At 72.6% G+C, this 25,988-nt stretch overlaps 2 protein-coding genes across 2 annotated transcripts in view; one reads left to right on the forward strand and one right to left on the reverse strand.

Annotated features, from left to right (window-relative positions):
- The window catches only part of CAP2 (cyclase associated actin cytoskeleton regulatory protein 2), a 57,120-nt gene extending 56,207 nt beyond the window's left edge, over nucleotides 1-913 (forward strand). Inside the window, exon 13 of the mRNA XM_048507797.1 lies at nucleotides 38-913. Within this exon, the coding sequence (XP_048363754.1) occupies nucleotides 38-121 (84 nt within the window). The 3' untranslated portion in view covers nucleotides 122-913. The remainder of the gene's footprint in view (nucleotides 1-37) is intronic.
- Nucleotides 914-1,041: 128 nt separating this feature from the next.
- LOC125439406 (basic proline-rich protein-like) lies at nucleotides 1,042-24,908 on the reverse strand (the record flags this gene model as incomplete). Its single annotated transcript, XM_048508512.1, has 3 exons — nucleotides 1,042-1,374; nucleotides 13,658-14,639; nucleotides 24,721-24,908. Coding segments are annotated over 3 exons (1,503 nt in total), but the record flags the coding sequence as incomplete, so codon positions are not given.
- Between the last annotated feature and the right edge of the window lie 1,080 nt (nucleotides 24,909-25,988).

Raw genomic sequence — 25,988 nt, forward strand, 5'->3', positions numbered from 1 at the left:
GCTACCTCTTAACGCTCTCAATCTTGCCTTTAAACAGAAAGAATTTCCCGTTCCTGAACAGTTCAAAACGTCGTGGGATGGATCCAAGCTGGTTACTGATCCTACAGAGATTATGGGTTAACTTGTTGATGCCAACCAGAAATCATAGACAACAATCTCCAAAGAACTTCAGCCTGAAGAAACAGCAGCATAAAGAACCTGAAGTAGCACTAGTTTATACTACAATTATAGGCCTTCAATAGGTTACTTTTGTGGGCCCGAAGCTATAGGCTGTGTTAAACACACTGCTTTTCCTCCATAGAGATCTTCTCTGTGTAGGAAAAAAACATGCACACCAATATACACAGTCACGTTTGAGAATGGCATTCATGTTTCTTTTGCCATGGTTACAGGTGTCTGCTACTCTGTACAGTCCGGCACACTTTTTTGTAGGCAACCTGATAATCCTTAAAACATCCACAGTTTGCCTTTATTCACATATATGTTCTACAGCGATGTCATGAGAACACACACAGATTTAAAAAAATGACTCCATTCAGGCCATTGGCTGTTTCGCTGCATACACAAAGCCAAAACTCTGCATGATATACTTCGTCACATGCTTCATTGCATTCCTTTTTATGCTTCAGCTGGTCAAAAACAACAACTTTAATATGGTAAAATGTTAATTTTAGGTTGGAAATCATTAATGTACTATATAGTGAAGTTAGACCACAGAAAGTCTGTAGTTCTTCATGCTTTTAAAGAACCCCCCCCCAAAAAAACAAGTGAAAATAAAAAAAACTAGTAGTTGTAATTACGCATCAGATTAATCTGTCCCCCTTTTTTTTAAGCAGGTGAGTTTGCAGGTATCTTTGTTTCCGATCCCTTTGGTTTGTTTCATGAATTCAAAAAAGTTTCTAGAAAACACTGAGGCCGTTTCCGCACGGAGGTGGAAGCGGCCAGGTCGGTGTACCTGACTTAATTGGACGACCCGCATTTCCACGCTTCGGGACCGCCTTTCGCATGAACGGGCAGAGCCGCCGCCGCCCGATCGACCGGTCATTTAATCGCCAGATAGCCTTCCAGCATGTACGCCGGCGGGCCTGACGACATGCCCGCTCTGCTCCAGCGCCGCAGGGCAGGGGGGCATGTCCCCAGGCCTCGCGAATACCGGAGGCCCAGGAGACAAGCGTAAGTGCAGGGAGGGAAAGTGGGGGGGAGGCGCTTCGAAGCCGCCGCTATTACTGCGAGACGGCAGCTGGGCGCCGCCGGGCGCTTGGGTGAAAAGCGCGCCTCACGCACTCTGGAAACGCCGGTTTCGCTACTGGTCGGAGCGGTGCGAGGGCAGCGCTGTTGCCATGCAGCTGCACCTCTGGTGGCGAATCGGCGCACCTGGGGACGGCGTTTTTGCCGTCCCCAGGCCGCCATATTCCGCCCGTGCGGAAACGGCCTGAGTTAAAAACACTTCATTTTAATAGGCATTTCACTTTTCTGCTGATTCTTATAATCTTGCCTTTCTCTTAAGCCAGGTCTTTTTAAAACAGAGTTTAATTTCCTAACCTGGACAATTTATTGATTATTTAAGGCACTTACTGAATGTTACAGCTTTTTTAAAAAAAATCTTGGGTCTGTCAGATGCTCCTGTTTTCTTATAAACAATGAATTAGGAAGGGACCAGAAAACTATAAAAAGTCATCTATTCCAGTGGTGATCAATTAATTATCCACAGGCCAAATCTGACCAGTTCGGACTTCAGTCACTGTACCAAATATAATTAAGACATGGTAATGAGTAGGTTTCTCATGTAAGGAACAAAAAATTGTCTCCAAAAAGTTGTAGGGGATGTACCACAAATTGGATACATCTCTCTTTCCCCCTGTGCAATATTACAGCTATGTCTTCAAGCATCTGCTCCTCATCTTGAAGCTCCTACTGCTAGATCAGGGGTCTGCAACCTGTGGCTCCGGAGCCGCATGCTGCTCTTTCAGCCTTATACTGCGGCTCCACGTGGCCTGGAGGTTGGAAGGTAGCATGGACGTGTCCCTCCAGAGAAGTGCTGGAAGGAAAGGTGAGCCGAGGAACCAGAGGCGGCTCCATGCATGAGGGCGCCGCTTTTCACGTCCCCTCCACTCACCTCTCCTTCTAGCACTGCTCTGGAGGGCTGGAGGAACACACCCACGCTACCCTCCGACCCCAGGGCGTGTCCCTCAAGAGCAGCCGCCATCCCCCCTCTGCCCCACGGAGCAGGCGACTGCCTGCTCCGTCGGGCAGAGGGGGTTTACCTGCTCGGCGCCTCTGCTTCCCAGCACTGGAAGGAAAGGGAAGTGGAGAGGCCAAACTGGAGGCGGCTCTGTAGATCTTCGGGGCTGTGGAAAACAGGTCCAAATGGCTCTTTGGGTGGTAAAGGTTGCTGACCCCTGTGCTAGATCGTACCAGTATAGCACATGATTAGTAAGGGGGTCAGGTTTTGCAATAAAATACACTTCCAACCTCCAGCATTAAATCAGCTCCAGAATAATACTGGCCACGCCAATGGTAGAGCTTATTCGATGTGTGTGTGTGTATTGAGCGGCGGGAAGGGGGGCATAATTCTGATTTTTCTCCATTTGTAAGTTGTGCATGAAAATCTCCCAAACTGTATGAGAAGAAAAGCCATAGATTACTTCTGAATGAATTCTGAACTCAGACTAAAAGTATTCTGAGGGAGTGAGGCTTGAGTTTATAGGCTATAATATTGTTCCGTTTATACCACTAACGATACTCTGGTTTCTCTTCAGATTGTATAAACCTTTTGCCTTTACCACTAATGTGAAGTGTAGTACACACTGTATGATTTCAGCACATAGTGCTTTGGCATATGATTTTGATGACTTGTAATACTTTGTGACAGTGAAATCATGGTAAAATGCTTTGCAGAGCTTGATCAGGATATAAATTGTGCCTACTGCACCTTATAAGGTACAGAAGTCCTTCAACTTTTGATTATATTCAGTTGTAATATTTATATTGTATTACAACAAATAGTGCCCACCCAATGAGATTTTGCTATGGTTCACCTGTGTAATGTTGTGGCTTTAGTACATGCCATTTTTTTCAATAGTAAACTTCTAACATGAATAAAACTGAAATTGTAAGTTGTTTAAATACAGTATTGTGTACGGTGATTTATCACATCATTTCAGCCATGAGGCCGACTGAAGCCTTGATGTGCAGGCAGCTGCTTATCGAGGTCTGAGGGTGTCCCTGTCATCATAACTGCAATGAAGTGCCAATTTGTTTAGCAACACATAGGCCCCTTCCACACATACAGAATAATGCACTTTCAATCCACTTTCAGTGCACTTTGAAGCTGGATTTTACTGTGCGGTATAGCAAAATCCACCTTCAAACAATTGAATGTGCTTTATTCTGCATGCAGAAGGGGCTATGCTTTTGCATATGCTATCCCATAGTCACATAAGAACATAAGAACTAGCCTGCTGGATCAGACCAGAGTCCATCTAGTCCAGCACTCTGCTACTCGCAGTGGCCCACCAGGTGCCATTGGGAGCTCACGTGCAGGATGTGAGAGCAATGGCCTTCTGCTGCTGCTGCTGCTCCTGAGCACCTGGTCTGCTAAGGCATTTGCAATCTGAGATCAAGGAGGATCAAGATTGGTAGCCATAGATTGACTTCTCCTCCATAAATCTGTCCAAGCCCCTTTTAAAGCGATCCAGGTTAGTGGCCATCACCACCTCCTGTGGCAGCATATTCCAAACACCAATCACATGTTGCATGAAGAAGTGTTTCCTTTTATTAGTCCTAATTCTTCCCCCCAGCATTTCTACCGTATACCCCCTGGTTCTAGTTATTGTGGAGAAAGAGAGAAAAATTTCTCTCTGTCAACATTTTCTACCCCATGCATAATTTTATAGACTTCCAATCATATCCCCCCTCAGACGCCTTCCTCTCCAAACTAAAGAGTCGCAAACGCTGCAGCCTCTCCTCATAAGGAAGGTGCTCCAATCCTTCAATCATCCTCGTTGCCCTTCTCTGCACTTTTTCTATCTCTTCGATATCTTTTTTGAGATGTGGCGACCAGAACTGAACACAGCACTCCCAAGTGCGGTCGCACCACTGCTTTATATAAGGGCATGACAATCCTTGCAGTTTTATTATCAACTCCTTTCCTAATTATCCCCAGCATAGAGTTTGCCTTTTTCACAGCTTAGTCACACAGAAACAACGGGACACTTGCTGCATCAAGATATATGCAGATGTGCATGCCTGTGTTCTTTCACATACACATCCTTTTCATGCTTTCTTTAAAACAGTTTTTTTCCTCATACCCATTGATATGGCAGTGATACAGACCAAATACCCAAGGTTAGTATGATCTTAATTCAGGTCCTGGAAGAACTGCTAGCAGTACCACACTCCTGATCAACTTTTGTATGCTGGAAAGGCACCTTTAATGTCTTCATGCCTTCAGTCCAACCTTGCTTGGAAAAAGGCAGGGCACAAGTCAAATATTAATGCGGAATAGAGAGACACTCAATAGACACATCCAAATTTCCTGTTTCACCATATAATTAAACAGCTTCAGTGTGAATAATCTTCAGTTTTAAGAAGACGATGGCAATTTTTGCTGATTCCCGATTCTATTGCAAACCCCCACTATATTGATCTTGAAGGTCTGTTGGCCTCCCTATACGGGAGTAGAAGGAAGGAGGAGTAAAATTTGCCGCATAAGGTAACTTAAGTTTTCTCAACTGCATGACTGGATTCACCATACTATTTTTAAAAAATATTTATTTTAACATTTGTGTGCAAGACCTTGTATAAGCCCTTATATTTCAAAGATGCATTGTGCTGCCCCGTTCTTCACACGACGTGTGCAATACACAAACGAGAGGGAAATGATTTTAACAAAGCCCCTAATGTTGGTATTAAATAAAAAGAAGCCCCGAGTGGACATTTCAAGCCGAGAACTGGCAAATGGAATGTTTAATGATTTTCTTGTTGCCTGGTTTTGCACAAAGATACCACTTTGTATCCCCTTTCAGAATTCCAGAAGCATCATCACTGAATGTATATACTGAAATCCCTTGGGGGAAGGCGGAGGCTGGAGATTTTGGGTCTGAGCAAAAAACAGGCAGAGAAAGGCACTCTGATCAGCTATTCCTCTGCTCAAAATTGCATTCCAAAACTGCTTTTAATATTTTAAACTGTTAGAGCTTCCTTACTTAAATTGGCAAGTAAACAATAAATTTGTCTTTTAGCTTTTCCCTAGAATGAGTCAGTATGCAAGTACTTTCTGTTTCACATTTTCCTGGACATCTGGCTTAACTACATCTAGTGAGGTACTTTCTTGGAGATAAGGGCTCATTCCACACATGCAGAATAATGCACTTTCAAACTGCTCTCGGTGCTCTTTGAAGCTGTGCGGAATAGCAAAATCCACTTGCAAACAGTTGTGAAAGTGGTTTGAAAATGCATTATTTCCTTTATGCAGCGAAGGCTGCCTCTATTCCCTCTGTATCCAAAATCTACAGCATGATGTTATAGCAGTGAGTTTAATGCAGATGTATATAGTGAAAACCTTATTGAGCAATACATAATACATGCTTTGAAAAGCACCCTTTTGTATCTTTGTGAAATGGAGCCTATTGTTGTTACCATGGTAGAAATGTCAACATGCATTATATAACTGCTGCTTTGGTCCGCTCCTAAATACTGAACACAATTCTGTAAGAACATCATAGCAGGACACCGCAGGACAGGTATTGTACAAGGAAACCACTGAGTGCTTTGTTGAAAAACTGGATTTCGTCACCTTCTAAAAACCAGTTGAACGTTTGCTGTCTGACCAATTGCTATCAAAGTGAAAAGCAGTTCTTCACTAATTTCCACTAAAATAATCGGCTAAGAAGATAAAACTAGTTGCTTCTGGATCAGCATGTATACACATTTACTGACTTTGCTCCTTCAAACAGAAACGACACACCTGGCATTGCCAAACCACCACCCTTTTCTTAAAATGAAAAGCAGTAACTGCATTTCTTACCAATGTTGTGAATGTTGTGACCCAGTATATCCACCAGGGGGCAGAAGGCTAAAGTACCAGTATAAGCACTTCTGATAATTTCCCCAAGAGGATGAGAATGTGTCTGCACACCTGAAATACGTGTGTGTTTTAAAAGTGTTTTCTTACAGATAATTCTGCTCCCTGAAAAACTAGTGTCCACTATTAAAATGTTACATGTAAGTCGCTGAAGAAGTAAACAGGGAAATCCACAATTTTTCATGTCTAATTACTGGAAAAGAAGAGAGCATTACAGTCAAGTTGAAGCACAGTATCAAAGGGGGCCCTACATACAAAGAGTACATAGGAACCGGGAACAAGATTACAGCTGATCATGATAGGCTTTCATGGCCGGATTCAACTGGTTCTGGTGGGTTTTCCGGGCTGTGTGGCCGTGGTCTGGTGGATCTTGTTCCTAATGTTTCGCCTGCATCTGTGGCTGGCATCTTCAGAGGTGTATCACAGAGGGAAGTCTGGTACACACTGTTTGGACACAGTATGTAACAGACTTTGTAATACACCTCTGAAGATGCCAGCCACAGATGCAGGCGAAACGTTAGGAACAAGATCCACCAGACCACGGCCACACAGCCCAGAAAACCCACCAGAGCTACCTTGAAAGCTGGGAGGACAATTGTAAAATATTTTATACAGCAGGAAGCAAATTTGTTCCCTCACCTTTAAAAATACATCAAGCCAAGGTCTCAATCAGTTTTTGTATGATGCAGAAATTTGGATTGGTGCTGTCTTTGAGAGGATGGATTACATCCAGTATAATTTTTTCTTCTGCTTGCTGGCTACTTTGAGATGTGTCTCAGGCTGAGATTCAGTCTCAGGCTGAATTGGGTGAATTATTGATGGAGACTAAAGCATGAATAAAAGTTAAGATCTTAAAATCTGAAGGGGGACAACTTGGTCTCAAAAAAAGCAGAAGTCCACATTAGCCAATAGGATGATTTATTTAAAAAGAAAATGAAAGGTCAAAGAATTACAAGTGATATGTTAAAGACTACTGAGGCAATAGAAATAACTTCGCTAGCCAAAATGTGTGTAAAGAAACTGGATTCCAATAGTTCATTTGTTAGGACTCACAGGGTATGTTTAGCATCTTTTACCCTTCCGATGCAACAGCTGAAATATTCCTATCGCTTGAAAATAACAAAGCTCAGACAAGCTTTTACTTTGGCAAGAATGAGTGCCCTTCTTTTGGAGGTTTGGGAGGTCAGATCTAAACAAGTGCCATACTTAAACATGTAGGTGATCACATGACAAACTTGAACCTATTGAACCAATGATTGTGGAGCAAACTACATTTAATGAGTTGTGGACCAGTTTAATTACTCCTTTATTTAAAAATATGGAAATTTCCAACGAGGCATCTAGCAGCATGACGGCGCAGGTGATGAGGCTATTATAGGATATATAAATGATTCTGTTACTCTATTTGTGGAAAAATGTATAGGGGAAATAATTAAATACCAGAAGAATAATGCTAAGTAAGGCATTAATTCCTTTATTTTCTGCTCAAGGCTAAAGATGCATGAGCAGTATTGGGGGGGCGGGGGCGGGGTGGAGAGGACGTTACAAAAGGCCTTATGTTATCACATACAAACAAGGTGCTTGTTTGTCTTATGGGAAGTCCTTTGGAGACTATGGGATCCCTGGAGACGTAGGCAACTTGATACAAGTTGGTTTCCATGGAGGATACTGATCTGCTTCAGACACTCTGCACGCCAGCTACAAACACAGCTTTGCAGTATTTGTGCTAGAGCCAGTCTTACTTGCTGTTCAATCCAAAAACTGTTGTGAAGCTCTGATGGCTGTCACAGTGCAATAGCAAGGATGTGCTTAGAAAATACGCCGATGGAATGTCAGTTGCCAGAGATATTATCCTAAATGTAGCCTGCAGTGATTTTAATGTGTGTGTGCAGGACTTTAAACTGGGACCTGAATTGGAAAGAGAAAAGGGGGCTAAGAGGGGAATGAGAGAATGATTTGATTGATTGATTCTTGAGAGTGCATGTAGTAACTTGAAGGGCGGAATCTCCTTTTTATCAGTTAACCTGTTTTTCGGAAACTGGGAGTTTTCTGGTACTTGGGAATAGATTAAAAGGGAAGGGTGGGAAATGGTGGTCAGATTTAAGAGCAGGGTTGAAAATTTAAAAAAAAGACACCTGTACCCAAATAAGAGCTGATTCGCCCTCCAGGTCAAGAATAGTCTCTATTACCTCCTCCCTCTTCTGCTTTGTATTGCTTCAAAGGTATAATGCCATAAAGCCCACCCCCCAAAACAGCCATTATCAAGGAGGACTGATCTTTGCTATCTGGCGATCAATTGTCACAGTGCAGTGGTGGCGAACCTATGGCACGGGTGCCAGAGGTGGCACTCAGACCCCTCTCTGTGGGCACTCACGCACAGAGTTCATCATGTGGGAGGGGGTGGAAATTCACCCCCCCACACACACACACATCTAGGCTGACCTGGGCATGATCCTTTACCTGGGAGTAAGCTTGGTTGCTGGCAATGGGGCTTGCTTCTGAGTAAACCCTCCTAGGATCGTGATTCACCCATTTGAAGCGTTGCACAGTTGCTTCACTAAGCTTACTCCTGAATAACGCGTGCCTCAGAGCCAACTGTTTTTTCTGAACTGAAACCTCAATATTCAGGTTAAATTGCTGTGTTGGCACTTTGCAATAAATAAGTGGGTTTTTGGTTGCAATTTGGGCACGAAAAGGTTCAAAAAGGTTCGCCATCACTGTCATAGTGGGACATCTATAGGTGCCACCCAGAGTGGGACATCTATAGGTGCCACCCAGAATTAATTTTAATTCAGATCTTCGGAATGAATTCTGAACGAAGGAACAGATTATTTGGTTTTAGCATATTCAAATAGGGTGGGTAGGCAGAGGTGGGGTTACCAGGTTTGGGTTGGGAAATTCCTACAGATTTTGGGTGAAGGTGGGGGGACCCTGGGGAAGGCAGGGTTTGGGGTGGGGAGGGACCTCAGTTGTGTAGAATCCACCCCCAAACATCCACTATCACCAGGAAAACTGATCTCTATAGTATGGAGATGATCTGTAATTCCGGGAGATCCGTAGGATCCATCTGGAGGCTGGCATCTCCAGGTGCTACCTGGTAGCTGTGCAAAAAAAGCACCTTAATAGAACTGGCTCATAAGTCACCTTTATGTATGTGTCTTTTTTCTTGATAATTTTCTTATAACTAAATCCTAGTGTATACACATAATCTCTAATCAATACTCTACGCATAGGTGTCAAACTCGTGGCCCTCCAGATGTTATGGACTACAGTTCCCATCATCCCTGGGGTGGGGGGGGGGGGGGGTGGGGGGGGGGGGGGGGGGGGGGGGGGGGGGGGGGGGGGGGGGGGGGGGGGGGGGGGGGGGGGGTGGGGGGGGGGGGGGGGGGAACTGTAGTCCATAACATCTGGAGGGCCACGACTTTGACACCTGTGCTTTAGGTAGTGGGAGGGCTTTTGGTGAATGCAAACAGTCCCCCCACTCCGAGGTTGGCAGCCCGCAGGTGCCACAAACGCAACCTGCGAGCTGCTAATGATAATGCAGATGTGCAATAAGAGGTTTTTACTGAAGCCGACTGATAAGCTTTAAACATCTTGCAAATAAGATATCGAGATGAAATGTTAAGCATATTCGTCAGATGCTCCCTCGAATATTTGGGACCCAGGAGTGCTGCACCAAGATGACTCAAAAATGTAAAGCAAACCTTATCTTAAGATATATCTGTATCCCTGTAGAGCACAGGTGTCAAACCCGTGGCCCTCCAGATGTTATGGACTACAGTTCCCTTCATCCCGTGCCAGCATGATGCTGGCACGGGATGATGGGAACTGTAGTCCATAATGGGGGGGGTGGGGGGGGGGGGGGGTGGGGGGGGGGGGGGGTGGGGGGGGGGGGGGGTGGGGGGGGGGGGGGGTGGGGGGGGGGGGGGGTGGGGGGGGGGGGGGGTGGGGGGGGGGGGGGGTGGGGGGGGGGGGGGGTGGGGGGGGGGGGGGGTGGGGGGGGGGGGGGGTGGGGGGGGGGGGGGGTGGGGGGGGGGGGGGGTGGGGGGGGGGGGGGGTGGGGGGGGGGGGGGGTGGGGGGGGGGGGGGGTGGGGGGGGGGGGGGGTGGGGGGGGGGGGGGGTGGGGGGGGGGGGGGGTGGGGGGGGGGGGGGGTGGGGGGGGGGGGGGGTGGGGGGGGGGGGGGGTGGGGGGGGGGGGGGGTGGGGGGGGGGGGGGGTGGGGGGGGGGGGGGGTGGGGGGGGGGGGGGGTGGGGGGGGGGGGGGGTGGGGGGGGGGGGGGGTGGGGGGGGGGGGGGGTGGGGGGGGGGGGGGGTGGGGGGGGGGGGGGGTGGGGGGGGGGGGGGGTGGGGGGGGGGGGGGGTGGGGGGGGGGGGGGGTGGGGGGGGGGGGGGGTGGGGGGGGGGGGGGGTGGGGGGGGGGGGGGGTGGGGGGGGGGGGGGGTGGGGGGGGGGGGGGGTGGGGGGGGGGGGGGGTGGGGGGGGGGGGGGGTGGGGGGGGGGGGGGGTGGGGGGGGGGGGGGGTGGGGGGGGGGGGGGGTGGGGGGGGGGGGGGGTGGGGGGGGGGGGGGGTGGGGGGGGGGGGGGGTGGGGGGGGGGGGGGGTGGGGGGGGGGGGGGGTGGGGGGGGGGGGGGGTGGGGGGGGGGGGGGGTGGGGGGGGGGGGGGGTGGGGGGGGGGGGGGGTGGGGGGGGGGGGGGGTGGGGGGGGGGGGGGGTGGGGGGGGGGGGGGGTGGGGGGGGGGGGGGGTGGGGGGGGGGGGGGGTGGGGGGGGGGGGGGGTGGGGGGGGGGGGGGGTGGGGGGGGGGGGGGGTGGGGGGGGGGGGGGGTGGGGGGGGGGGGGGGTGGGGGGGGGGGGGGGTGGGGGGGGGGGGGGGTGGGGGGGGGGGGGGGTGGGGGGGGGGGGGGGTGGGGGGGGGGGGGGGTGGGGGGGGGGGGGGGTGGGGGGGGGGGGGGGTGGGGGGGGGGGGGGGTGGGGGGGGGGGGGGGTGGGGGGGGGGGGGGGTGGGGGGGGGGGGGGGTGGGGGGGGGGGGGGGTGGGGGGGGGGGGGGGTGGGGGGGGGGGGGGGTGGGGGGGGGGGGGGGTGGGGGGGGGGGGGGGTGGGGGGGGGGGGGGGTGGGGGGGGGGGGGGGTGGGGGGGGGGGGGGGTGGGGGGGGGGGGGGGTGGGGGGGGGGGGGGGTGGGGGGGGGGGGGGGTGGGGGGGGGGGGGGGTGGGGGGGGGGGGGGGTGGGGGGGGGGGGGGGTGGGGGGGGGGGGGGGTGGGGGGGGGGGGGGGTGGGGGGGGGGGGGGGTGGGGGGGGGGGGGGGTGGGGGGGGGGGGGGGTGGGGGGGGGGGGGGGTGGGGGGGGGGGGGGGTGGGGGGGGGGGGGGGTGGGGGGGGGGGGGGGTGGGGGGGGGGGGGGGTGGGGGGGGGGGGGGGTGGGGGGGGGGGGGGGTGGGGGGGGGGGGGGGTGGGGGGGGGGGGGGGTGGGGGGGGGGGGGGGTGGGGGGGGGGGGGGGTGGGGGGGGGGGGGGGTGGGGGGGGGGGGGGGTGGGGGGGGGGGGGGGTGGGGGGGGGGGGGGGTGGGGGGGGGGGGGGGTGGGGGGGGGGGGGGGTGGGGGGGGGGGGGGGTGGGGGGGGGGGGGGGTGGGGGGGGGGGGGGGTGGGGGGGGGGGGGGGTGGGGGGGGGGGGGGGTGGGGGGGGGGGGGGGTGGGGGGGGGGGGGGGTGGGGGGGGGGGGGGGTGGGGGGGGGGGGGGGTGGGGGGGGGGGGGGGTGGGGGGGGGGGGGGGTGGGGGGGGGGGGGGGTGGGGGGGGGGGGGGGTGGGGGGGGGGGGGGGTGGGGGGGGGGGGGGGTGGGGGGGGGGGGGGGTGGGGGGGGGGGGGGGTGGGGGGGGGGGGGGGTGGGGGGGGGGGGGGGTGGGGGGGGGGGGGGGTGGGGGGGGGGGGGGGTGGGGGGGGGGGGGGGTGGGGGGGGGGGGGGGTGGGGGGGGGGGGGGGTGGGGGGGGGGGGGGGTGGGGGGGGGGGGGGGTGGGGGGGGGGGGGGGTGGGGGGGGGGGGGGGTGGGGGGGGGGGGGGGTGGGGGGGGGGGGGGGTGGGGGGGGGGGGGGGTGGGGGGGGGGGGGGGTGGGGGGGGGGGGGGGTGGGGGGGGGGGGGGGTGGGGGGGGGGGGGGGTGGGGGGGGGGGGGGGTGGGGGGGGGGGGGGGTGGGGGGGGGGGGGGGTGGGGGGGGGGGGGGGTGGGGGGGGGGGGGGGTGGGGGGGGGGGGGGGTGGGGGGGGGGGGGGGTGGGGGGGGGGGGGGGTGGGGGGGGGGGGGGGTGGGGGGGGGGGGGGGTGGGGGGGGGGGGGGGTGGGGGGGGGGGGGGGTGGGGGGGGGGGGGGGTGGGGGGGGGGGGGGGTGGGGGGGGGGGGGGGTGGGGGGGGGGGGGGGTGGGGGGGGGGGGGGGTGGGGGGGGGGGGGGGTGGGGGGGGGGGGGGGTGGGGGGGGGGGGGGGTGGGGGGGGGGGGGGGTGGGGGGGGGGGGGGGTGGGGGGGGGGGGGGGTGGGGGGGGGGGGGGGTGGGGGGGGGGGGGGGTGGGGGGGGGGGGGGGTGGGGGGGGGGGGGGGTGGGGGGGGGGGGGGGTGGGGGGGGGGGGGGGTGGGGGGGGGGGGGGGTGGGGGGGGGGGGGGGTGGGGGGGGGGGGGGGTGGGGGGGGGGGGGGGTGGGGGGGGGGGGGGGTGGGGGGGGGGGGGGGTGGGGGGGGGGGGGGGTGGGGGGGGGGGGGGGTGGGGGGGGGGGGGGGTGGGGGGGGGGGGGGGTGGGGGGGGGGGGGGGTGGGGGGGGGGGGGGGTGGGGGGGGGGGGGGGTGGGGGGGGGGGGGGGTGGGGGGGGGGGGGGGTGGGGGGGGGGGGGGGTGGGGGGGGGGGGGGGTGGGGGGGGGGGGGGGTGGGGGGGGGGGGGGGTGGGGGGGGGGGGGGGTGGGGGGGGGGGGGGGTGGGGGGGGGGGGGGGTGGGGGGGGGGGGGGGTGGGGGGGGGGGGGGGTGGGGGGGGGGGGGGGTGGGGGGGGGGGGGGGTGGGGGGGGGGGGGGGTGGGGGGGGGGGGGGGTGGGGGGGGGGGGGGGTGGGGGGGGGGGGGGGTGGGGGGGGGGGGGGGTGGGGGGGGGGGGGGGTGGGGGGGGGGGGGGGTGGGGGGGGGGGGGGGTGGGGGGGGGGGGGGGTGGGGGGGGGGGGGGGTGGGGGGGGGGGGGGGTGGGGGGGGGGGGGGGTGGGGGGGGGGGGGGGTGGGGGGGGGGGGGGGTGGGGGGGGGGGGGGGTGGGGGGGGGGGGGGGTGGGGGGGGGGGGGGGTGGGGGGGGGGGGGGGTGGGGGGGGGGGGGGGTGGGGGGGGGGGGGGGTGGGGGGGGGGGGGGGTGGGGGGGGGGGGGGGTGGGGGGGGGGGGGGGTGGGGGGGGGGGGGGGTGGGGGGGGGGGGGGGTGGGGGGGGGGGGGGGTGGGGGGGGGGGGGGGTGGGGGGGGGGGGGGGTGGGGGGGGGGGGGGGTGGGGGGGGGGGGGGGTGGGGGGGGGGGGGGGTGGGGGGGGGGGGGGGTGGGGGGGGGGGGGGGTGGGGGGGGGGGGGGGTGGGGGGGGGGGGGGGTGGGGGGGGGGGGGGGTGGGGGGGGGGGGGGGTGGGGGGGGGGGGGGGTGGGGGGGGGGGGGGGTGGGGGGGGGGGGGGGTGGGGGGGGGGGGGGGTGGGGGGGGGGGGGGGTGGGGGGGGGGGGGGGTGGGGGGGGGGGGGGGTGGGGGGGGGGGGGGGTGGGGGGGGGGGGGGGTGGGGGGGGGGGGGGGTGGGGGGGGGGGGGGGTGGGGGGGGGGGGGGGTGGGGGGGGGGGGGGGTGGGGGGGGGGGGGGGTGGGGGGGGGGGGGGGTGGGGGGGGGGGGGGGTGGGGGGGGGGGGGGGTGGGGGGGGGGGGGGGTGGGGGGGGGGGGGGGTGGGGGGGGGGGGGGGTGGGGGGGGGGGGGGGTGGGGGGGGGGGGGGGTGGGGGGGGGGGGGGGTGGGGGGGGGGGGGGGTGGGGGGGGGGGGGGGTGGGGGGGGGGGGGGGTGGGGGGGGGGGGGGGTGGGGGGGGGGGGGGGTGGGGGGGGGGGGGGGTGGGGGGGGGGGGGGGTGGGGGGGGGGGGGGGTGGGGGGGGGGGGGGGTGGGGGGGGGGGGGGGTGGGGGGGGGGGGGGGTGGGGGGGGGGGGGGGTGGGGGGGGGGGGGGGTGGGGGGGGGGGGGGGTGGGGGGGGGGGGGGGTGGGGGGGGGGGGGGGTGGGGGGGGGGGGGGGTGGGGGGGGGGGGGGGTGGGGGGGGGGGGGGGTGGGGGGGGGGGGGGGTGGGGGGGGGGGGGGGTGGGGGGGGGGGGGGGTGGGGGGGGGGGGGGGTGGGGGGGGGGGGGGGTGGGGGGGGGGGGGGGTGGGGGGGGGGGGGGGTGGGGGGGGGGGGGGGTGGGGGGGGGGGGGGGTGGGGGGGGGGGGGGGTGGGGGGGGGGGGGGGTGGGGGGGGGGGGGGGTGGGGGGGGGGGGGGGTGGGGGGGGGGGGGGGTGGGGGGGGGGGGGGGTGGGGGGGGGGGGGGGTGGGGGGGGGGGGGGGTGGGGGGGGGGGGGGGTGGGGGGGGGGGGGGGTGGGGGGGGGGGGGGGTGGGGGGGGGGGGGGGTGGGGGGGGGGGGGGGTGGGGGGGGGGGGGGGTGGGGGGGGGGGGGGGTGGGGGGGGGGGGGGGTGGGGGGGGGGGGGGGTGGGGGGGGGGGGGGGTGGGGGGGGGGGGGGGTGGGGGGGGGGGGGGGTGGGGGGGGGGGGGGGTGGGGGGGGGGGGGGGTGGGGGGGGGGGGGGGTGGGGGGGGGGGGGGGTGGGGGGGGGGGGGGGTGGGGGGGGGGGGGGGTGGGGGGGGGGGGGGGTGGGGGGGGGGGGGGGTGGGGGGGGGGGGGGGTGGGGGGGGGGGGGGGTGGGGGGGGGGGGGGGTGGGGGGGGGGGGGGGTGGGGGGGGGGGGGGGTGGGGGGGGGGGGGGGTGGGGGGGGGGGGGGGTGGGGGGGGGGGGGGGTGGGGGGGGGGGGGGGTGGGGGGGGGGGGGGGTGGGGGGGGGGGGGGGTGGGGGGGGGGGGGGGTGGGGGGGGGGGGGGGTGGGGGGGGGGGGGGGTGGGGGGGGGGGGGGGTGGGGGGGGGGGGGGGTGGGGGGGGGGGGGGGTGGGGGGGGGGGGGGGTGGGGGGGGGGGGGGGTGGGGGGGGGGGGGGGTGGGGGGGGGGGGGGGTGGGGGGGGGGGGGGGTGGGGGGGGGGGGGGGTGGGGGGGGGGGGGGGTGGGGGGGGGGGGGGGTGGGGGGGGGGGGGGGTGGGGGGGGGGGGGGGTGGGGGGGGGGGGGGGTGGGGGGGGGGGGGGGTGGGGGGGGGGGGGGGTGGGGGGGGGGGGGGGTGGGGGGGGGGGGGGGTGGGGGGGGGGGGGGGTGGGGGGGGGGGGGGGTGGGGGGGGGGGGGGGTGGGGGGGGGGGGGGGTGGGGGGGGGGGGGGGTGGGGGGGGGGGGGGGTGGGGGGGGGGGGGGGTGGGGGGGGGGGGGGGTGGGGGGGGGGGGGGGTGGGGGGGGGGGGGGGTGGGGGGGGGGGGGGGTGGGGGGGGGGGGGGGTGGGGGGGGGGGGGGGTGGGGGGGGGGGGGGGTGGGGGGGGGGGGGGGTGGGGGGGGGGGGGGGTGGGGGGGGGGGGGGGTGGGGGGGGGGGGGGGTGGGGGGGGGGGGGGGTGGGGGGGGGGGGGGGTGGGGGGGGGGGGGGGTGGGGGGGGGGGGGGGTGGGGGGGGGGGGGGGTGGGGGGGGGGGGGGGTGGGGGGGGGGGGGGGTGGGGGGGGGGGGGGGTGGGGGGGGGGGGGGGTGGGGGGGGGGGGGGGTGGGGGGGGGGGGGGGTGGGGGGGGGGGGGGGTGGGGGGGGGGGGGGGTGGGGGGGGGGGGGGGTGGGGGGGGGGGGGGGTGGGGGGGGGGGGGGGTGGGGGGGGGGGGGGGTGGGGGGGGGGGGGGGTGGGGGGGGGGGGGGGTGGGGGGGGGGGGGGGTGGGGGGGGGGGGGGGTGGGGGGGGGGGGGGGTGGGGGGGGGGGGGGGTGGGGGGGGGGGGGGGTGGGGGGGGGGGGGGGTGGGGGGGGGGGGGGGTGGGGGGGGGGGGGGGTGGGGGGGGGGGGGGGTGGGGGGGGGGGGGGGTGGGGGGGGGGGGGGGTGGGGGGGGGGGGGGGTGGGGGGGGGGGGGGGTGGGGGGGGGGGGGGGTGGGGGGGGGGGGGGGTGGGGGGGGGGGGGGGTGGGGGGGGGGGGGGGTGGGGGGGGGGGGGGGTGGGGGGGGGGGGGGGTGGGGGGGGGGGGGGGTGGGGGGGGGGGGGGGTGGGGGGGGGGGGGGGTGGGGGGGGGGGGGGGTGGGGGGGGGGGGGGGTGGGGGGGGGGGGGGGTGGGGGGGGGGGGGGGTGGGGGGGGGGGGGGGTGGGGGGGGGGGGGGGTGGGGGGGGGGGGGGGTGGGGGGGGGGGGGGGTGGGGGGGGGGGGGGGTGGGGGGGGGGGGGGGTGGGGGGGGGGGGGGGTGGGGGGGGGGGGGGGTGGGGGGGGGGGGGGGTGGGGGGGGGGGGGGGTGGGGGGGGGGGGGGGTGGGGGGGGGGGGGGGTGGGGGGGGGGGGGGGTGGGGGGGGGGGGGGGTGGGGGGGGGGGGGGGTGGGGGGGGGGGGGGGTGGGGGGGGGGGGGGGTGGGGGGGGGGGGGGGTGGGGGGGGGGGGGGGTGGGGGGGGGGGGGGGTGGGGGGGGGGGGGGGTGGGGGGGGGGGGGGGTGGGGGGGGGGGGGGGTGGGGGGGGGGGGGGGTGGGGGGGGGGGGGGGTGGGGGGGGGGGGGGGTGGGGGGGGGGGGGGGTGGGGGGGGGGGGGGGTGGGGGGGGGGGGGGGTGGGGGGGGGGGGGGGTGGGGGGGGGGGGGGGTGGGGGGGGGGGGGGGTGGGGGGGGGGGGGGGTGGGGGGGGGGGGGGGTGGGGGGGGGGGGGGGTGGGGGGGGGGGGGGGTGGGGGGGGGGGGGGGTGGGGGGGGGGGGGGGTGGGGGGGGGGGGGGGTGGGGGGGGGGGGGGGTGGGGGGGGGGGGGGGTGGGGGGGGGGGGGGGTGGGGGGGGGGGGGGGTGGGGGGGGGGGGGGGTGGGGGGGGGGGGGGGTGGGGGGGGGGGGGGGTGGGGGGGGGGGGGGGTGGGGGGGGGGGGGGGTGGGGGGGGGGGGGGGTGGGGGGGGGGGGGGGTGGGGGGGGGGGGGGGTGGGGGGGGGGGGGGGTGGGGGGGGGGGGGGGTGGGGGGGGGGGGGGGTGGGGGGGGGGGGGGGTGGGGGGGGGGGGGGGTGGGGGGGGGGGGGGGTGGGGGGGGGGGGGGGTGGGGGGGGGGGGGGGTGGGGGGGGGGGGGGGTGGGGGGGGGGGGGGGTGGGGGGGGGGGGGGGTGGGGGGGGGGGGGGGTGGGGGGGGGGGGGGGTGGGGGGGGGGGGGGGTGGGGGGGGGGGGGGGTGGGGGGGGGGGGGGGTGGGGGGGGGGGGGGGTGGGGGGGGGGGGGGGTGGGGGGGGGGGGGGGTGGGGGGGGGGGGGGGTGGGGGGGGGGGGGGGTGGGGGGGGGGGGGGGTGGGGGGGGGGGGGGGTGGGGGGGGGGGGGGGTGGGGGGGGGGGGGGGTGGGGGGGGGGGGGGGTGGGGGGGGGGGGGGGTGGGGGGGGGGGGGGGTGGGGGGGGGGGGGGGTGGGGGGGGGGGGGGGTGGGGGGGGGGGGGGGTGGGGGGGGGGGGGGGTGGGGGGGGGGGGGGGTGGGGGGGGGGGGGGGTGGGGGGGGGGGGGGGTGGGGGGGGGGGGGGGTGGGGGGGGGGGGGGGTGGGGGGGGGGGGGGGTGGGGGGGGGGGGGGGTGGGGGGGGGGGGGGGTGGGGGGGGGGGGGGGTGGGGGGGGGGGGGGGTGGGGGGGGGGGGGGGTGGGGGGGGGGGGGGGTGGGGGGGGGGGGGGGTGGGGGGGGGGGGGGGTGGGGGGGGGGGGGGGTGGGGGGGGGGGGGGGTGGGGGGGGGGGGGGGTGGGGGGGGGGGGGGGTGGGGGGGGGGGGGGGTGGGGGGGGGGGGGGGTGGGGGGGGGGGGGGGTGGGGGGGGGGGGGGGTGGGGGGGGGGGGGGGTGGGGGGGGGGGGGGGTGGGGGGGGGGGGGGGTGGGGGGGGGGGGGGGTGGGGGGGGGGGGGGGTGGGGGGGGGGGGGGGTGGGGGGGGGGGGGGGTGGGGGGGGGGGGGGGTGGGGGGGGGGGGGGGTGGGGGGGGGGGGGGGTGGGGGGGGGGGGGGGTGGGGGGGGGGGGGGGTGGGGGGGGGGGGGGGTGGGGGGGGGGGGGGGTGGGGGGGGGGGGGGGTGGGGGGGGGGGGGGGTGGGGGGGGGGGGGGGTGGGGGGGGGGGGGGGTGGGGGGGGGGGGGGGTGGGGGGGGGGGGGGGTGGGGGGGGGGGGGGGTGGGGGGGGGGGGGGGTGGGGGGGGGGGGGGGTGGGGGGGGGGGGGGGTGGGGGGGGGGGGGGGTGGGGGGGGGGGGGGGTGGGGGGGGGGGGGGGTGGGGGGGGGGGGGGGTGGGGGGGGGGGGGGGTGGGGGGGGGGGGGGGTGGGGGGGGGGGGGGGTGGGGGGGGGGGGGGGTGGGGGGGGGGGGGGGTGGGGGGGGGGGGGGGTGGGGGGGGGGGGGGGTGGGGGGGGGGGGGGGTGGGGGGGGGGGGGGGTGGGGGGGGGGGGGGGTGGGGGGGGGGGGGGGTGGGGGGGGGGGGGGGTGGGGGGGGGGGGGGGTGGGGGGGGGGGGGGGTGGGGGGGGGGGGGGGTGGGGGGGGGGGGGGGTGGGGGGGGGGGGGGGTGGGGGGGGGGGGGGGTGGGGGGGGGGGGGGGTGGGGGGGGGGGGGGGTGGGGGGGGGGGGGGGTGGGGGGGGGGGGGGGTGGGGGGGGGGGGGGGTGGGGGGGGGGGGGGGTGGGGGGGGGGGGGGGTGGGGGGGGGGGGGGGTGGGGGGGGGGGGGGGTGGGGGGGGGGGGGGGTGGGGGGGGGGGGGGGTGGGGGGGGGGGGGGGTGGGGGGGGGGGGGGGTGGGGGGGGGGGGGGGTGGGGGGGGGGGGGGGTGGGGGGGGGGGGGGGTGGGGGGGGGGGGGGGTGGGGGGGGGGGGGGGTGGGGGGGGGGGGGGGTGGGGGGGGGGGGGGGTGGGGGGGGGGGGGGGTGGGGGGGGGGGGGGGTGGGGGGGGGGGGGGGTGGGGGGGGGGGGGGGTGGGGGGGGGGGGGGGTGGGGGGGGGGGGGGGTGGGGGGGGGGGGGGGTGGGGGGGGGGGGGGGTGGGGGGGGGGGGGGGTGGGGGGGGGGGGGGGTGGGGGGGGGGGGGGGTGGGGGGGGGGGGGGGTGGGGGGGGGGGGGGGTGGGGGGGGGGGGGGGTGGGGGGGGGGGGGGGTGGGGGGGGGGGGGGGTGGGGGGGGGGGGGGGTGGGGGGGGGGGGGGGTGGGGGGGGGGGGGGGTGGGGGGGGGGGGGGGTGGGGGGGGGGGGGGGTGGGGGGGGGGGGGGGTGGGGGGGGGGGGGGGTGGGGGGGGGGGGGGGTGGGGGGGGGGGGGGGTGGGGGGGGGGGGGGGTGGGGGGGGGGGGGGGTGGGGGGGGGGGGGGGTGGGGGGGGGGGGGGGTGGGGGGGGGGGGGGGTGGGGGGGGGGGGGGGTGGGGGGGGGGGGGGGTGGGGGGGGGGGGGGGTGGGGGGGGGGGGGGGTGGGGGGGGGGGGGGGTGGGGGGGGGGGGGGGTGGGGGGGGGGGGGGGTGGGGGGGGGGGGGGGTGGGGGGGGGGGGGGGTGGGGGGGGGGGGGGGTGGGGGGGGGGGGGGGTGGGGGGGGGGGGGGGTGGGGGGGGGGGGGGGTGGGGGGGGGGGGGGGTGGGGGGGGGGGGGGGTGGGGGGGGGGGGGGGTGGGGGGGGGGGGGGGTGGGGGGGGGGGGGGGTGGGGGGGGGGGGGGGTGGGGGGGGGGGGGGGTGGGGGGGGGGGGGGGTGGGGGGGGGGGGGGGTGGGGGGGGGGGGGGGTGGGGGGGGGGGGGGGTGGGGGGGGGGGGGGGTGGGGGGGGGGGGGGGTGGGGGGGGGGGGGGGTGGGGGGGGGGGGGGGTGGGGGGGGGGGGGGGTGGGGGGGGGGGGGGGTGGGGGGGGGGGGGGGTGGGGGGGGGGGGGGGTGGGGGGGGGGGGGGGTGGGGGGGGGGGGGGGTGGGGGGGGGGGGGGGTGGGGGGGGGGGGGGGTGGGGGGGGGGGGGGGTGGGGGGGGGGGGGGGTGGGGGGGGGGGGGGGTGGGGGGGGGGGGGGGTGGGGGGGGGGGGGGGTGGGGGGGGGGGGGGGTGGGGGGGGGGGGGGGTGGGGGGGGGGGGGGGTGGGGGGGGGGGGGGGTGGGGGGGGGGGGGGGTGGGGGGGGGGGGGGGTGGGGGGGGGGGGGGGTGGGGGGGGGGGGGGGTGGGGGGGGGGGGGGGTGGGGGGGGGGGGGGGTGGGGGGGGGGGGGGGTGGGGGGGGGGGGGGGTGGGGGGGGGGGGGGGTGGGGGGGGGGGGGGGTGGGGGGGGGGGGGGGTGGGGGGGGGGGGGGGTGGGGGGGGGGGGGGGTGGGGGGGGGGGGGGGTGGGGGGGGGGGGGGGTGGGGGGGGGGGGGGGTGGGGGGGGGGGGGGGTGGGGGGGGGGGGGGGTGGGGGGGGGGGGGGGTGGGGGGGGGGGGGGGTGGGGGGGGGGGGGGGTGGGGGGGGGGGGGGGTGGGGGGGGGGGGGGGTGGGGGGGGGGGGGGGTGGGGGGGGGGGGGGGTGGGGGGGGGGGGGGGTGGGGGGGGGGGGGGGTGGGGGGGGGGGGGGGTGGGGGGGGGGGGGGGTGGGGGGGGGGGGGGGTGGGGGGGGGGGGGGGTGGGGGGGGGGGGGGGTGGGGGGGGGGGGGGGTGGGGGGGGGGGGGGGTGGGGGGGGGGGGGGGTGGGGGGGGGGGGGGGTGGGGGGGGGGGGGGGTGGGGGGGGGGGGGGGTGGGGGGGGGGGGGGGTGGGGGGGGGGGGGGGTGGGGGGGGGGGGGGGTGGGGGGGGGGGGGGGTGGGGGGGGGGGGGGGTGGGGGGGGGGGGGGGTGGGGGGGGGGGGGGGTGGGGGGGGGGGGGGGTGGGGGGGGGGGGGGGTGGGGGGGGGGGGGGGTGGGGGGGGGGGGGGGTGGGGGGGGGGGGGGGTGGGGGGGGGGGGGGGTGGGGGGGGGGGGGGGTGGGGGGGGGGGGGGGTGGGGGGGGGGGGGGGTGGGGGGGGGGGGGGGTGGGGGGGGGGGGGGGTGGGGGGGGGGGGGGGTGGGGGGGGGGGGGGGTGGGGGGGGGGGGGGGTGGGGGGGGGGGGGGGTGGGGGGGGGGGGGGGTGGGGGGGGGGGGGGGTGGGGGGGGGGGGGGGTGGGGGGGGGGGGGGGTGGGGGGGGGGGGGGGTGGGGGGGGGGGGGGGTGGGGGGGGGGGGGGGTGGGGGGGGGGGGGGGTGGGGGGGGGGGGGGGTGGGGGGGGGGGGGGGTGGGGGGGGGGGGGGGTGGGGGGGGGGGGGGGTGGGGGGGGGGGGGGGTGGGGGGGGGGGGGGGTGGGGGGGGGGGGGGGTGGGGGGGGGGGGGGGTGGGGGGGGGGGGGGGTGGGGGGGGGGGGGGGTGGGGGGGGGGGGGGGTGGGGGGGGGGGGGGGTGGGGGGGGGGGGGGGTGGGGGGGGGGGGGGGTGGGGGGGGGGGGGGGTGGGGGGGGGGGGGGGTGGGGGGGGGGGGGGGTGGGGGGGGGGGGGGGTGGGGGGGGGGGGGGGTGGGGGGGGGGGGGGGTGGGGGGGGGGGGGGGTGGGGGGGGGGGGGGGTGGGGGGGGGGGGGGGTGGGGGGGGGGGGGGGTGGGGGGGGGGGGGGGTGGGGGGGGGGGGGGGTGGGGGGGGGGGGGGGTGGGGGGGGGGGGGGGTGGGGGGGGGGGGGGGTGGGGGGGGGGGGGGGTGGGGGGGGGGGGGGGTGGGGGGGGGGGGGGGTGGGGGGGGGGGGGGGTGGGGGGGGGGGGGGGTGGGGGGGGGGGGGGGTGGGGGGGGGGGGGGGTGGGGGGGGGGGGGGGTGGGGGGGGGGGGGGGTGGGGGGGGGGGGGGGTGGGGGGGGGGGGGGGTGGGGGGGGGGGGGGGTGGGGGGGGGGGGGGGTGGGGGGGGGGGGGGGTGGGGGGGGGGGGGGGTGGGGGGGGGGGGGGGTGGGGGGGGGGGGGGGTGGGGGGGGGGGGGGGTGGGGGGGGGGGGGGGTGGGGGGGGGGGGGGGTGGGGGGGGGGGGGGGTGGGGGGGGGGGGGGGTGGGGGGGGGGGGGGGTGGGGGGGGGGGGGGGTGGGGGGGGGGGGGGGTGGGGGGGGGGGGGGGTGGGGGGGGGGGGGGGTGGGGGGGGGGGGGGGTGGGGGGGGGGGGGGGTGGGGGGGGGGGGGGGTGGGGGGGGGGGGGGGTGGGGGGGGGGGGGGGTGGGGGGGGGGGGGGGTGGGGGGGGGGGGGGGTGGGGGGGGGGGGGGGTGGGGGGGGGGGGGGGTGGGGGGGGGGGGGGGTGGGGGGGGGGGGGGGTGGGGGGGGGGGGGGGTGGGGGGGGGGGGGGGTGGGGGGGGGGGGGGGTGGGGGGGGGGGGGGGTGGGGGGGGGGGGGGGTGGGGGGGGGGGGGGGTGGGGGGGGGGGGGGGTGGGGGGGGGGGGGGGTGGGGGGGGGGGGGGGTGGGGGGGGGGGGGGGTGGGGGGGGGGGGGGGTGGGGGGGGGGGGGGGTGGGGGGGGGGGGGGGTGGGGGGGGGGGGGGGTGGGGGGGGGGGGGGGTGGGGGGGGGGGGGGGTGGGGGGGGGGGGGGGTGGGGGGGGGGGGGGGTGGGGGGGGGGGGGGGTGGGGGGGGGGGGGGGTGGGGGGGGGGGGGGGTGGGGGGGGGGGGGGGTGGGGGGGGGGGGGGGTGGGGGGGGGGGGGGGTGGGGGGGGGGGGGGGTGGGGGGGGGGGGGGGTGGGGGGGGGGGGGGGTGGGGGGGGGGGGGGGTGGGGGGGGGGGGGGGTGGGGGGGGGGGGGGGTGGGGGGGGGGGGGGGTGGGGGGGGGGGGGGGTGGGGGGGGGGGGGGGTGGGGGGGGGGGGGGGTGGGGGGGGGGGGGGGTGGGGGGGGGGGGGGGTGGGGGGGGGGGGGGGTGGGGGGGGGGGGGGGTGGGGGGGGGGGGGGGTGGGGGGGGGGGGGGGTGGGGGGGGGGGGGGGTGGGGGGGGGGGGGGGTGGGGGGGGGGGGGGGTGGGGGGGGGGGGGGGTGGGGGGGGGGGGGGGTGGGGGGGGGGGGGGGTGGGGGGGGGGGGGGGTGGGGGGGGGGGGGGGTGGGGGGGGGGGGGGGTGGGGGGGGGGGGGGGTGGGGGGGGGGGGGGGTGGGGGGGGGGGGGGGTGGGGGGGGGGGGGGGTGGGGGGGGGGGGGGGTGGGGGGGGGGGGGGGTGGGGGGGGGGGGGGGTGGGGGGGGGGGGGGGTGGGGGGGGGGGGGGGTGGGGGGGGGGGGGGGTGGGGGGGGGGGGGGGTGGGGGGGGGGGGGGGTGGGGGGGGGGGGGGGTGGGGGGGGGGGGGGGTGGGGGGGGGGGGGGGTGGGGGGGGGGGGGGGTGGGGGGGGGGGGGGGTGGGGGGGGGGGGGGGTGGGGGGGGGGGGGGGTGGGGGGGGGGGGGGGTGGGGGGGGGGGGGGGTGGGGGGGGGGGGGGGTGGGGGGGGGGGGGGGTGGGGGGGGGGGGGGGTGGGGGGGGGGGGGGGTGGGGGGGGGGGGGGGTGGGGGGGGGGGGGGGTGGGGGGGGGGGGGGGTGGGGGGGGGGGGGGGTGGGGGGGGGGGGGGGTGGGGGGGGGGGGGGGTGGGGGGGGGGGGGGGTGGGGGGGGGGGGGGGTGGGGGGGGGGGGGGGTGGGGGGGGGGGGGGGTGGGGGGGGGGGGGGGTGGGGGGGGGGGGGGGTGGGGGGGGGGGGGGGTGGGGGGGGGGGGGGGTGGGGGGGGGGGGGGGTGGGGGGGGGGGGGGGTGGGGGGGGGGGGGGGTGGGGGGGGGGGGGGGTGGGGGGGGGGGGGGGTGGGGGGGGGGGGGGGTGGGGGGGGGGGGGGGTGGGGGGGGGGGGGGGTGGGGGGGGGGGGGGGTGGGGGGGGGGGGGGGTGGGGGGGGGGGGGGGTGGGGGGGGGGGGGGGTGGGGGGGGGGGGGGGTGGGGGGGGGGGGGGGTGGGGGGGGGGGGGGGTGGGGGGGGGGGGGGGTGGGGGGGGGGGGGGGTGGGGGGGGGGGGGGGTGGGGGGGGGGGGGGGTGGGGGGGGGGGGGGGTGGGGGGGGGGGGGGGTGGGGGGGGGGGGGGGTGGGGGGGGGGGGGGGTGGGGGGGGGGGGGGGTGGGGGGGGGGGGGGGTGGGGGGGGGGGGGGGTGGGGGGGGGGGGGGGTGGGGGGGGGGGGGGGTGGGGGGGGGGGGGGGTGGGGGGGGGGGGGGGTGGGGGGGGGGGGGGGTGGGGGGGGGGGGGGGTGGGGGGGGGGGGGGGTGGGGGGGGGGGGGGGTGGGGGGGGGGGGGGGTGGGGGGGGGGGGGGGTGGGGGGGGGGGGGGGTGGGGGGGGGGGGGGGTGGGGGGGGGGGGGGGTGGGGGGGGGGGGGGGTGGGGGGGGGGGGGGGTGTGTGGGGGGGGGGGGGGTGTTGGTGGGCGGGGGTGGGGGGGGGGGGGGGGGGGGGGGGGGGGGGGGGGGGGGGGGGGGGGGGGGGGGGGGGGGGGGGGGGGGGGGGGGGGGGGGGGGGGGGGGGGTGGGGGGGGGTGGGGGGGGGGGGGGGGGGGGGGGGGGGGGGGGGGGGGGGGGGGGGGGGGGGGGGGGGGGGGGGGGGGGGGTGGGGGGGGGGGGGGGGGGGGGGGGGGGGGGGGGGGGGGGGGGGGGGGTGGGGGGGGGGGGGGGGGTATGCTACATCCACAGCATTCCCTTTATTTACCAAACTTGTCATTCTATCAGAAAAAGAGATAAGATTAGTCTGGCGTGACTTGTTTTGAGAAACCCATGTTGACTTTTAGTGATCATGGCATTCTCTTCTAAGTGCTTACAGACTGTCTAATCTGCTCTGGCATCTCTCCTGGTATTGATGTCAGGCTGACTAGGCAGTAATTGTTTGAGTCCTTTTTTTTTGAAGATTGGGACATTAGCCCTCCTCCAGTCTTTTAGGACATCTGTTCTCCAGGAATTCTCAGGGATTATTGGAAGTGGTTCTTTTCTGCGAGTTCTTTTAATACCCTGGGATGTAGTCCACCAGGCCCTGGAGAATTGAATTCATTGAAAGTAGCCAGGTATTCTTGTACCGCCCCTTTATTTGTTCTGTGTTGAATTTCCCTACTGCATCTTCAGTTCTATTTCCCTCTGGTTGAGCCGTTTTCCTTTTGGGAGAAGACTGAGGCAAAGGTGTTAAGTAGTTCTGCCTTTTCTCTGTCCATTAGCATTTTACCATCTTCTCCACAAAGTGACCCTATCACATCATTTTTCTTCTTTTTGCTATACCGAGTTTGAGCTTGTTCTGCACTTTAGCTTCTCTGACTTTCTCCCAACACATCCTGGCTATTTGTTTGAATTTCTTTGGTGAATTCCTTTTTCAATTTCTTGTACATGTCCCTTTTAAATCTTAGCTCAGTTGAAAGGTCCTTAGACATCCATGCTGGTTTCCTTAGACACCTTCAATTTTTCCTCCTCATTGGACCTGTTTGAAATTGTGTCAAGATCTCATTTTTTAAGAAATTCCCATTCATCCTGCATTCCTTTCTTAGTATTCTTAACCACAGGATCACACCCAGTAGTTTACTAAGTTTACTGAAATCAGTTTTCTTAAAATCCAGAATGTGTGTCTGACTACGCTTGGTGTCTCCTTTCCATTGTATAACAAACTCCAGGAGAACATGATCATTCTTTCCTAAGGATACTACCACTTCCACCCCATTAACCAGGTCATTATTGTTGGTTAGAGCAGATCTACA

The sequence above is a fragment of the Sphaerodactylus townsendi genome, linkage group LG09 (genome assembly GCF_021028975.2).
Source record: "Sphaerodactylus townsendi isolate TG3544 linkage group LG09, MPM_Stown_v2.3, whole genome shotgun sequence".
NCBI lineage: Eukaryota > Metazoa > Chordata > Lepidosauria > Squamata > Sphaerodactylidae > Sphaerodactylus > Sphaerodactylus townsendi.